The sequence below is a fragment of the Micrasema longulum genome, unplaced genomic scaffold (genome assembly GCF_059751315.1).
Source record: "Micrasema longulum isolate JH-2025_06_02 unplaced genomic scaffold, ASM5975131v1 h1tg000087l, whole genome shotgun sequence".
In the NCBI taxonomy this organism is placed as follows: Eukaryota; Metazoa; Arthropoda; class Insecta; order Trichoptera; family Brachycentridae; genus Micrasema; species Micrasema longulum.
This window is the reverse complement of record NW_028277293.1, coordinates 773,766-785,900: the sequence shown is the minus strand read 5'-3', so window position 1 is coordinate 785,900 and position 12,135 is coordinate 773,766. Positions and strand designations below refer to the sequence as shown.

The 12,135-nt window shown below is 31.5% G+C and overlaps 1 protein-coding gene across 1 annotated transcript in view; it reads left to right on the top strand.

Moving 5' to 3' along the window:
- na (sodium leak channel non-selective protein na) overlaps positions 1–10,122 on the top strand; it is a 66,244-nt gene extending 56,122 nt beyond the window's left edge. Inside the window, exon 34 of the mRNA XM_088234682.1 lies at positions 5,521–10,122. Coding sequence (XP_088090808.1) covers positions 5,521–5,684 — 164 coding nt within the window. The 3' untranslated portion in view covers positions 5,685–10,122. The remainder of the gene's footprint in view (positions 1–5,520) is intronic.
- The last annotated feature ends 2,013 nt before the right edge of the window (positions 10,123–12,135 follow it).

Genomic DNA, 12,135 nt, shown 5'->3' with positions numbered 1-12,135 from the left:
TAATATATTTTTTTTTCTTTTCTTCTCTTTTGGGCTATAACTGTTTTTCTATTTATTCAATATTGTTTTTATTTATAGGAAACATATTCAAAAACCATATTTTCCGCAACAAATCGGTTTCTTAAAACAGTCATTTGCCCATATAGGAACCGATTGCAACATTAGGCATACTAATATTTCTGGCTTGCCGACCCTTCATATACTGAGCCTACTCCCAGTACAAGCAGAATTTGCCAGAGTGTTTTTTGTGCCATTTTTGTAACAATGCATGTATAAACTAATAAATGAATAAATAAATAAAAATAAATAAATTAAACAGCAGACATGACCATGCGTGACTTACGCTCACAAATCAGTCTATAATTACTCCAACTCCAAGGCACCTTACAGTCCACATAACACCGAATTTACACTTCTGAATCGTTTCCACTTATCGGGATTGCTTCTGATTTCACTTGCTTCGCTGTCTTGCATCAAACTGCCAGGGCCGCTGTCGACCGCCGTATTTATTGGCCAGCGCATTCAATCGAGAATTATCTCGAAGCGTAAAGAAACGTCTCGAAACTTGTGGATATTTCGGACTACCAGCGCCATCTGTTGCTAACATCCGGAATCTGCACTAGTTCCTAGTGTTACCAACAGATGGCGCTGGGAGTCTAACCCTAACGATATATTTTATTTATTTATATATATCCAATATGTTTGTATTTGTTTGTTAGTTATCAATTGGCCACATATTCAATTTAAAATTATATGTTTTACATACTTAATTATATGTTTATATCAGATTGCAAATAACGCAAACGCCTAAAAAGTATTATATATTTTTAACATACATGGAAAAAAGGGTTGGGGGGTCGCGAAATATTTTTTTATACTAGGGGGGTCGTGTCATGAAAAAGATCTTCACCGGACGACCGCTATAGATCACATAAATATGCAGCTATGAAAATAACCTTATAAAGTAAATTTCAACAATGAAAGAAAACATTTCAAATCTAATGAGGAAGTGCAGGGGTCTTTTTAATTTTTGGTTAATAGACAATTAAACTGAGCCAAAAGAAATAAGTTTTATATTTCTGAAATAACTCCGCGTGTGACGTCTCTAGTTCTCCGATTGGTCCGTTGACGTACCGTAAACTGGAAATCTTTCACAACTCTCCTTTGATTGTTTGATTCAAATGAACTTGTGACGTCGCTCAAATTACATAACAATTCATTTTTATTAAAATATTTTTTTCATACATTTTGAAAAAACTTTGCCTTACATTTTAATGCTCTAATTTCCTTAAAGGCTGAACTTCCTCATTGTTAAAAAGCTGTTTTTTTTGCGATTTTAAACATTTAAGACTTTAATTGTATTTAAATATTTTTTTAAACTTTTATTTGTATTGGAATAAATTGAACAAAATTATATTTGTTGCATATCAATAATTATTTATTTATTTAATTGTACAATACAGCATTGCTGCCAGTTACAATGTACATATATTATATTGTTAGGTAATTACAAAACATGTTTTATAAAGAAAAATCACAATAGATTATTAAGGTCCAACACATAGTCCATAAAAACAGTAGCAAATCAAGATAAATAACTCACTAATACACATTATGATACATAGTTAGAGAGGAAGTGTCAAAACTAGTAATTTAATTTATTTATTATGGTTACAAACAATAAACAATGCATAGAACATTGATATAATAAATACAATTTGTTATGCTTAGATATTGTTCGTCAATTACATGTGAACACAAGATGCACACAGTAAAAAAAAGGAAAAAAGTGTATATAAGTACATGGGTCGGCACTCGAAGTGTTACCAATTTAAAAATCTGTAATTTTGTAAATTTTGATTTTTTAAATTTAAAAACTTCGGTATATCGTAAAAACATTTCAATTGAAAAAAATGTTATTGTTCAATGTAGCCACCTTCAGCGCTGGTAAAAGCATTGCACGAATGTGGGTTGATGGTATTTTCTCCCATTCTTGGCGAAGAGCAATCTTATTCGTCGATTGTCTCATATTTTTTAGCTGATACTTTGGCCTTTAGAATGGACCATATAGAAATGTCCATTGGATTTAAGTCCAGGGAATATGGAGGTCACTGTTATGATGAAATGAAGCTGGGAACTTTTTCTTGTAAAAAATGTTGGGTTTCACGGGCTTTATGGGATGGTGCTGATTCTTGTTGAAACGTCCAATGAGTTCTACTGATTTTTTTACGTGCCCCCATGGTAACAGCGCATCATTTAAAATCTTTTCACAATAGATTTGCTGATTAACCTTTACGCCCTGTTCAATTAAAACGAGTGGTGATCGTACTGTGGCAATTACCGCGGCCCAAACCATCACTGATGTAGGCGCTTGCTTTCGCAGGGCAATTCGCTGGTCTAAATCGTAATTAATGTTTAATTAGCACTGTAACCAAACATAATCGTTTTGTTTGTTTACATATTGCTGAACCATAAAAAAAAATATCAGAAAAGACCAAATTTTGTAGCAACAATGTGCAAGTGTTTTAACACCTTTGCTCTTGCTAGGTGAATTGCCTTTTGTGCAGAAGTTAAATCTTGCACTTTTTGTATTTGTAGGGCTTCAATCGTAGTTCATTTTTTAATCGGGTTGTGGTCCTGTGGCTAGTGTCTCGGACTCACGGACCGTAGGTCCGCGGTTCGAATCCCACTCTACCCCAACTCGATTCCATTTTCTAATAGTGAGTTAATTACAACTCGTTGAAAATGGCCCTCAAAATTAAATATTTGGGTAAATCATAAGAACGCAAATATTTATTTTTTCTAAAAAAAAAAAAAAATAAAAAAAAAAAAAAATTAAAAAAAAATAAAAAATAAAATAAAAAAAAAAAAAAATATGCGCCCCATACTACGAGCAGACACATTGAGATTTTTCGCCAATTGAACTGCACTTTGTCTTGGATTACGTTTAATTCTGGCCTTCACTTTTTGAACCATTTATGTCAATGTTGCTGTTTTTGGATGTCCACCACCATGGCGTTTTTTTATGCTACCAAGTATCATTGTTACGTGAAATGGTCCGATACACAAACATTTCGTTAACATGTAAATGTCGTAGCTCATTAATAATGGCTGGTTGCGATTTTCCAGCCAAATACAGAGCAATAGCACTGTTGAGTTTGAATTCCATTTCGATAACTTTTTTTAACTGTGACTTCAAATGATATACTTCAGTAGAAATATTAACAATATAACAGACTGACACGTGTCAAAACATGAGTGCACTGTCATTAGCCGTTTGGTTGCTACAGCAGCGTGAAGTTGGTAACACTTCGAGCGCCTACTTCTGTATATATATATATTTATATTATTTGACTAGCTTAATTGAATTCTATTTATATTGTGAAAGTTCTGACAATAAATTATACTAACAGGTTATTACAAATTATTTTACCTAACTAACATAACTAACTATTCAATTTTATAAATTGCGTTACAGTTCTCTTATAACTATTGAATGTGTTGTTAAAAATATCAATATCAGCATTACTTTATACATAATTCTATAATCTTAACATACGTGATCGTGCATGAAAGTGCGCCATATTATTATTGAAGGTTGGAAGATAAAACATAGTGTATAATCTCAATCGCCGACTGGGGACATTCAAGGGTTCATTATGTAAACAAAATGTTGAAACAACATTACAATTAATTATTTTATAAAGATACATCAAGTCTAAAATTTTGTTTCCTAAATTACAACTTATCTTATCGTAATCCCAGCATGGAAAAGATCCACCTCTCGTACTATATTAAACCTCATAATACATTAAACCCAGTGACATTAAAAAATGGGGTGTTCAGTATGAGCATGGACATAATATAATATATTTCACAACAGAAAAAAAAATATTTGGAAAAAAATTATCTCTGGAATATTTCGCTTCCTAAGTATAAAGAGATAATAATCGCAATATTTTGGACTAATGCATAATACCTTGTTTTATATGTACACTCTTATCTTAGGATAAATATCTATATTTATTTTTTTATTAAAAAGAGATATACATAGTAGCCCAGGGCCCCGATTACAATGGAAAGTTAACAGAGTTATCTTCGACTGTCTAAAGAAAAATCGATATTTGTGTACGAAAATGAGTATTTTTGCATGAACATTTAAGTCATCTTAATTGGTAACCTATAATTGAACATGTTTAAAAGAAAAAAATGTATGCACATTCTGCTTTTCATACAGAAACTTAATTTTTAAGATTAATGTTAAATTCCCATTGCAATCGAAAATAATTTGGAAATCTGCAACTTCTGTTTTTTTAACACCATACTCCAAATCGTTCTAGCTGCTTCCATTATAACAGTTAAATTAATAACATATTAAATTTTGTTATTTACCATCGGACACTCTTTTTGTACCAAACTGATAGAAGCTCAGTTAACCAGTTACTAAAACAGTTAATAAAGCGTAAAAAAAACAGTAATACAGTATAAAAAGCAGAAATATTTAGTATTATGTAAACATTACAAAGTTTTATCATCACAATTCAAGAGAATTTTCACATGATTTATTTTATTTAAGGCACGTAACTTATCCTGCAAATATTGTAACTTTTACAGAATTTGCGTAGTGCCGCCGTCACAGTAAGCAAAAATCGTATTTTAATGATGCCTTGATAACGAACGCCACTTTTTCAACCAATGTTTTTTGTAATAAATAAAAACGTAATTTTGTAAATAAACTTCCACACTCCAAATTATTTTAGCTGCTTGCGTTTAAGAGTTGTAACGGTTTTAAGTATATAATATACCACTGGACACCCTGTGTAATGAAATATCTCAAGATGCAAGCGGAAAAGGGAGTTTTGAGTAATAATTCAGTGCCACATCTAGAACACATGTATCAAAAATCAGCTAGTTATAAAACATTTTGTGTTTAAAACCTAAAATTTCTGGGCTATAGTTTGAGACCCCTGAAACACTATATTTACAAACAATCACACTTACTATCTATATTGGTTCAACACACTCGTTTAGGTGTACATAGGGAATAGGCACTACTAACATTACAACAATATCCACTGTGCAAAAATTTTATCTGTTCATAAATATGTATGATTCAACTTATTTATATAATACTAACGCATACAACATACACAATGTGTATACACGACACCTTGTCTTGTTTATAGTTGAACTGTAGATATGGGTGGCTCTGTAGCTGCTGTAGTCCGGCTATCTCGGATGAGATAGGCTTTTCTGGCTGGGTTGGCGGTGATATCCTCCAAGAAGGGCAGGCGGCGGAGAGGGCGTAATTCCAATAAAACACGCTTAGTCTTGATTTATACACAAATTTATTCACAAAAAACACACAGGTTTTATTAAATTATTTGCACCGTGTCGCTGTCGGACAGGGTGCAGGACATATAACTTTAGGTGATTTATACGATAGATCCCTCCAATTATTATATCTGTAATTCAAATATAAAAATCATAAAATGTAAATTATGTTTTATTTTTATTTAGCGCCAACTACAGGCAAACTTCCATCTACTAAGGGAGGGAGCTCAGAAGGGGAAGGGTCTGGTACTAGTGTTGGAGGAGGAGAAGAACGGCCGCGACTTCCACCAGCCGTACACGACGTCAGAGATTGGTGGAGAGCACAACTTATACATACTCAGTGCCACTGAAAACCATTCTGAGAATTACCCAATCCTTGTAGACTTGTATCAACATTACCGTAAAACAATGATGCAATTACAAATTTATGAAATATCAGAATGTTGCAGAATAACTGACAATAGTCAGTTATTCTGCAACACCACATAACTATCAACTTAAAACGGCTATGTTAATTTTTTATTAAAATACATACCATTTCAATCATCCAAAAATGCAGCTGGACTTTTAGAATAATTATCATGATTTAGAGTAAAAATAGCAATAATTCAAAACTAACTACTCTTAATCTCTAGAATGAATCTATCCAGTAAAAACATTTTAGTTAAAAAGTAGGTTAACGTGGTATGGCAGTATCTGATTTAATGACTGGGATTAGCTATTACATTGTCGTACAATATCGACTGCACACAAAGCAGCTCATTATATTACTCGTACTCGTTTATATCAAACACACCTTTGAGGGTCAGGTGAACTTTCAGTTCTTCACATAGTTTACTGAGCTGTGTCTTTTGGGGAAGTTCTTTGATGTAAAGAAACCCCAATCTTTGATAGTGGTTGTCAATTTGTTGAAGTCGGTGCTTCAGGGAGCTATCAAGCGTGTCTACGAGAGTATAGAATACATCCCTTTTATATGCATCTTCTGGAGATGCAGCAATCGCATTAACGCCCTCGTAAGAAATATTTTTTTGTGCGACATCGCTTTTCGGTATAGAGGATCAATTCCAAGCTGAGTTGCAATTTCTTTGGCTGCAGTCACTGCATTGTTCAAACCATTTGTTCTAAAATTTCGATAAATATTTTTTAATATAGGTTGAAGATGTTAATTTCAAATGTTATGCTATGCCTAGAATGAAGATTACTCTTTTAAACCTTTAAAAAAATATAAAAATTGGCAGAAATAATGCATTAAAAGAATAAAAATGCTTTAAATGTGATTATCCCAGAACTTGTTTTAATGACTTAATGCATTCTGTCACTCAATATAATCAATGAAGAATGCCGAAGAGCGATATGGACTTTACAGATGATTTAGCCGCATCAGCGATAGCCAAATTGAGACTTTGACAACCGCATGGTGTAAACGTGGCTATAGGATATTCTTTCAATATTCGGGCTTGAACGCTTTTGTGGACTCCCGCCATATTGGCACTATTGTTATAACCTTTACCTCGACAGTCATTCATGTTTAAACCACATAATTGAATTTTTGTTAAATAGATTCATAAGTGCCTCACGGATCGACTCCTTAGCGATACTAAAACATTTGTCGAAAAAAAAAATCCGCATGGAGTCCAGCGATTTATGGCTTCCATCAAGTAGGAATGCATTCCGCAAAGTAGCGATTTTTCGTCATCATCATTCCCCTTTCCGCATCTAATGGTGCGTAGGGCACTGCACCAATCGCAGTTTATCTTGATCATTTTTTTTGTTACATAAAGGTAAGATGATCAGTCTTCAGGAGCCAGTCCAGGTACTATGAAATATTATAGCGTAAAAACACCTTTTACATGCCGGGAATCGAATCCGAGACCTCTTTCGGGGTAGGCAAACGCACTGACCACTACACCACGAGGCCAACAAGAGGCGATTTATAGTTTGTGTAAAAGTAAAAAGTTGCAAGGGGATTTTTGGGTAAATAAGGTGAACAAATCGAATTTCGCGACTTATTTAGTGATGTATCTTTTTTCTAGGCGTTATTTTCACTGCAGTTGTGCAGCTGATTTACTTGATGGTCAGTATTGTTTATTTTTAATAACTTTGATCAAATTATAATAATAAACGGTTTTTTGGAATAAAAATGTGACGTTCAAATTTATATTTAAAATTTAATATGGCAGGCAACTCTTCCCATTGCAACTACGATCTGTTTTGGAATATTGGTTTCAGGCGTTACCTAGTATGTGAAATAATTCAATCAGATGAATCTCTTGACAACAAAGAAGTTTTCAACTCTCTAACATCACTAAAATCAACAGACGGAAGAATTGAAGAATTCTTGAATTCGTTGATTAAATAATCAAATGTTTTTTTGTAAAATTTTGCTATTTTTTGCGAGAATAATGTTACTAACTTACTCTGCCAGTTAGTACAACTTTGTAAATAAATATCTAATACTGAACTGTACTTCAAATAGTAGCTTCACATAAATAATGTTCCATTTTCAGAAATTAGGTATCTATCATATTATATTATCATGTGTATTTTATGTTTTACAACATATTGTAATAATTATGATAATTTAGGCTTTTGATTACAGAAGCAAATAAGCAACAATTGGGAAATAACAAATCAATGTTGCAGTACTCAAATTTCTTCCCTCATCGTGTAAAATGTCATAGAAGTATATTTAAGTAATTATTTTTATATGTTCAAGCACTATCTGCCCACTAACACCTGTAAAAAAATTATCGGTACATATAAACCTTCACCAACTTAGACCAGTCTATTTTTGGTTGGTTGGTAGATATTGCTTACAGCAAAAGCACATCAATGTACATATTTACATATTTTACAAAATATTTAATAAATAAATAAAAAATATTGTCCTAGTTAAGAGTGGAGATCTATCTTTATTAGTGAGATTTAATTGCATAGTTTTCTATTGAATAGTACTACTGTTGGGATATTTCTAATAATTAGTATGTTTTTTTATTTATATTATGCTTTATTATGATTAGAATATGTACAAAACTTTATTTTTTATAGGAAATAAAAATTACATAAAAACATACATAATTGTTTTATAATCAAGAAAATGGATTGCATATGCATTGATTACTCGTTTTATGAACAATGCATTTGAATGTTTAATAACCCTATGTTAACCTTTACCATACTGAAACTCAAAAAATTACGCCGGTTCCGAAGGGGTCTGAAATTACCCCAATGTACCTATTCATTATGTACAACAAAATATTACGCATTTCGTCTATTCGCATGGTGCCATCTGGTCCGCAGTCCGTACAGGGCAGCGTATCTCGCCGAATGAACCTTCTAAGAAATAGTCACGCAACAGTATGTGGCAGTAAGGGTTTCTCAAATATGGGTGCATAAATTTTTTAAAAATATTTTTTATTATACTTTTATGTTTTAATGTTAGCACGAGATGTATTATTAAAAGGTTTTTTTTTAAATACCCAACATTATAATTTATATTTTCCCGATCCGCACCCAGTTGTGCATAGGGCATTGTTTTGGCACTAATTGCAGCGTGTATGTATATTTTTTGTCATGTGGAAAGTAAGATGATCAGTTTTACGCTTTAGGTGCCAGTTCAATATTTTTCCAAACCCTCTATTTTACCAGAATAACTCGATATCTGACGGTATTAATTATTTTATGTATTTTATTTTTTAGGTAAAATATTACAGATTTCACATTACATATCACACTTTGGTAAAAAAAATCAATGTAATGTAATTAGTCCGAAAAAAACAAATGTAAAATAAAAACTAAATTAAAAATTATAAACTTTATTTATTTTTTACGTGTGGAATAATGCGGAGTGGCTATTTCAATGTACGCTTTTTTTCTTCTTTTTTGGACATTGTATTTAGTAATATTTAGAAAACTATAATTGGCCTATAATTTTGTTTTTTTTGTAAATATTTATTTTTTGTTGCAATGGCTGTGGTTTTCTTTTAATAAATAAATAATAATAATTATAATAACTGCACACATAAATAGAGAAGCAAGGGTTTTCACATATTATTTGTATTGTTATGTATTGTAACGTTGTAAAAAAACAAGTCCAACATACCCCGTTTTGAAAGCATTTTAGTACTGGACTATAATTCTAAATTCCCTGATTTAGCGCCATCTGACGGCCGCGGTAGTAACTCATCCATACGATATCCGTGCATTAGAAGTAGATTTCTTTCCATTTGAAAACTCGAGACGAACAGACCATTTATCGCCCAAAGACTCAAAGAGAGGCGATCGCACATTTCAAAAATGTAGTCCTTCAAGAAAGGGAATGTTCAATGTAACGTAAGCCTATTTGTTTTAAATTTATTACCGAAATTCTTGTAGAGAGAGATATTACATTCTAATGAGATTGTATTTTATACAGGTTCCCTTTTTCTTTATCTTTTTCTCCACCTTTTTCTCTACTTTTTTCTCTACCTTTTTCACCTTATTTTATTTTCTCCATCTTTTATCTACTTTGTCCGATGATAAAGATTTTACAATGTAGTATATACTCCATGATTCGAATGGATCACTAATTATTACGAAGTTTATTCGTAAATATCTTAAATCGAGTCCCATCTGCGGATATTATTTTGTAAAATCAACATTATTTCATATCATCTCGAGAAGAAAACAATCAAGAATCTATTTCACTTGTCATTATTGTCGTTACAAATATTTATTTCTTAGATAAACTTATTCTCAACCACTTACTCATATTAGCTAGGCAGAATTCTGAATTTTTATATTATCTAATCTTGGTACATTTGTAGAGAATTGCTTCTTTTATTAAAATTCTGTATTTCACTAACGAGTTGTTTATTTCATAAAATCCAGATCTTTAAGTCATGTTTGTTCCATTTTACAATAAGGTATTTTATAGGTAACGTTTTTGATTTCATTTATAAAGTTAAATCGATACAACATAATCTTATTTTTTGGAGAAATCTCATGTTCTTGCCGATTGAGCGAAACTGGTGAAATGGTAAGTGTTTGTAGGTACTTTATTTGGTTATCTGCATTATTCTTTTTAATCTTAAAAATTTGCTTATTGATTTTTGATAATATATCTCTATAATGTCGCCCACCTGGGACCAAATTTTTTTTTTTCAACCTACACTGAACTTTACCGTTTACAGTATTACATTACATTATATTTGTTTATAATATATCGACGGTGGAAAGGAAAAAAATACTAAGCAACATGTACCAACGTAACAGAAAAGCTAATAAAAGTTTTCTTTTCAAAATAAAGAACACAGTATAAACTATTATAATTACGGCCATTTTATTAAAACAAACACAAAAATGCTTTGACAAATGGTATTATACGAATTTTACACTAAAAATCATAATACTTATAAACATGCGGGACGGGACTATTCTTAATTCTATGATATGTGGCCATTTTATTGAAAAAAATGTTTTATATAAAAAATACAGTAACAAATGGTATTACACGTATCTTACAATAAAAAAGTAAACATACTTAAACGTGCATGCGGCCGTTTAATTAAGACAAAAGTTTTTAACAAAAATACTGTAGCAAATAGTGTTATACGGTTTTATACGTATCTTAGAATAAAAAACACAATATAAATAATTACTATACAACCATTTAATGAACACAAACGTTTTATATAAAAATATACCCTAGAAATCATTGGTATTTATTTATTTATTATATACATACGGCCTAAGCCAATTACAACAGTTACATGAAGAAACATAAATGCAAGAAACTGAACAAAAAGAACATAAAACTATTTAGCAAAGACAAACAAGGGCAAAACAATAATTGTATACAATATATTCAAAAAAACGAAAGACCAAAAACTTTGAGCTAAACCATGCCAATCCAACTTTATCCCACACTGTTTAGTCGCGAAGAGATCTACGAAAAGCTGGAAGATCTATCCCAAAAAATTCTAAGTCTTGTGATGAATTGACTAATCTACACATTCTGGACATTGGGGCATAAAAACCAAAGTTGCTCTTAGAAGATTTCATAAATAGCAGATTTTGACTTCTGGTAACACGGTTGGGAACATAAAAAGAAATTGATTGCAACAGAGATGGGACATCACTTAAAGCATTAAGTATTTTGAAAATGCATTTAAGGTCCATCTCAGTTCTACGTCTCTCCAATGGAGACAGAATAAGAGATTGCTCTATTTCAAAATAAGAATAATTACCCCTTTGTAATCCGAGCAACCATGCCACTTTTCTTAGAAAACGGTGTTGGACAGACTCGATATGGTCAATATGATTATTTTTATATTACAATAAAAACGTAATGTAAACTATTTTAGGGCCATTTTATGAACACAAACATTTTACACAAAAATATTCAGTAGCAATCATTGGTATTATTAAAATGTTATATAAATTATTATCTGACCGTTTTATTACTACAAATTTAAAAAGAAAAACTGTAACAAATGGTTTTAGGCAAATATTCCAATAAAAAACAAAATATAAATTATTAAACAGCCATTCTATGAACATAAATAAAAAAGTAGGATAGCAATTATTGGTATTATACATTATTTTTCGTATCTTACAATAAAAAAGCAGAAAATAAATTATTAACTGGCCATTTTATTACTACAAATTAAAAAAAACTGTAACAAACGGTTTTTTGCGTATAATAATAATAAGAGGTCATTTTTTTAGAACCGTTTTAGAAGCACTACCATAAGATCAATGCAGGTTGCTGATAATGTGCAAGTGGCAAGTGACGAATGACTGAAAGCTGAGACAGATGAC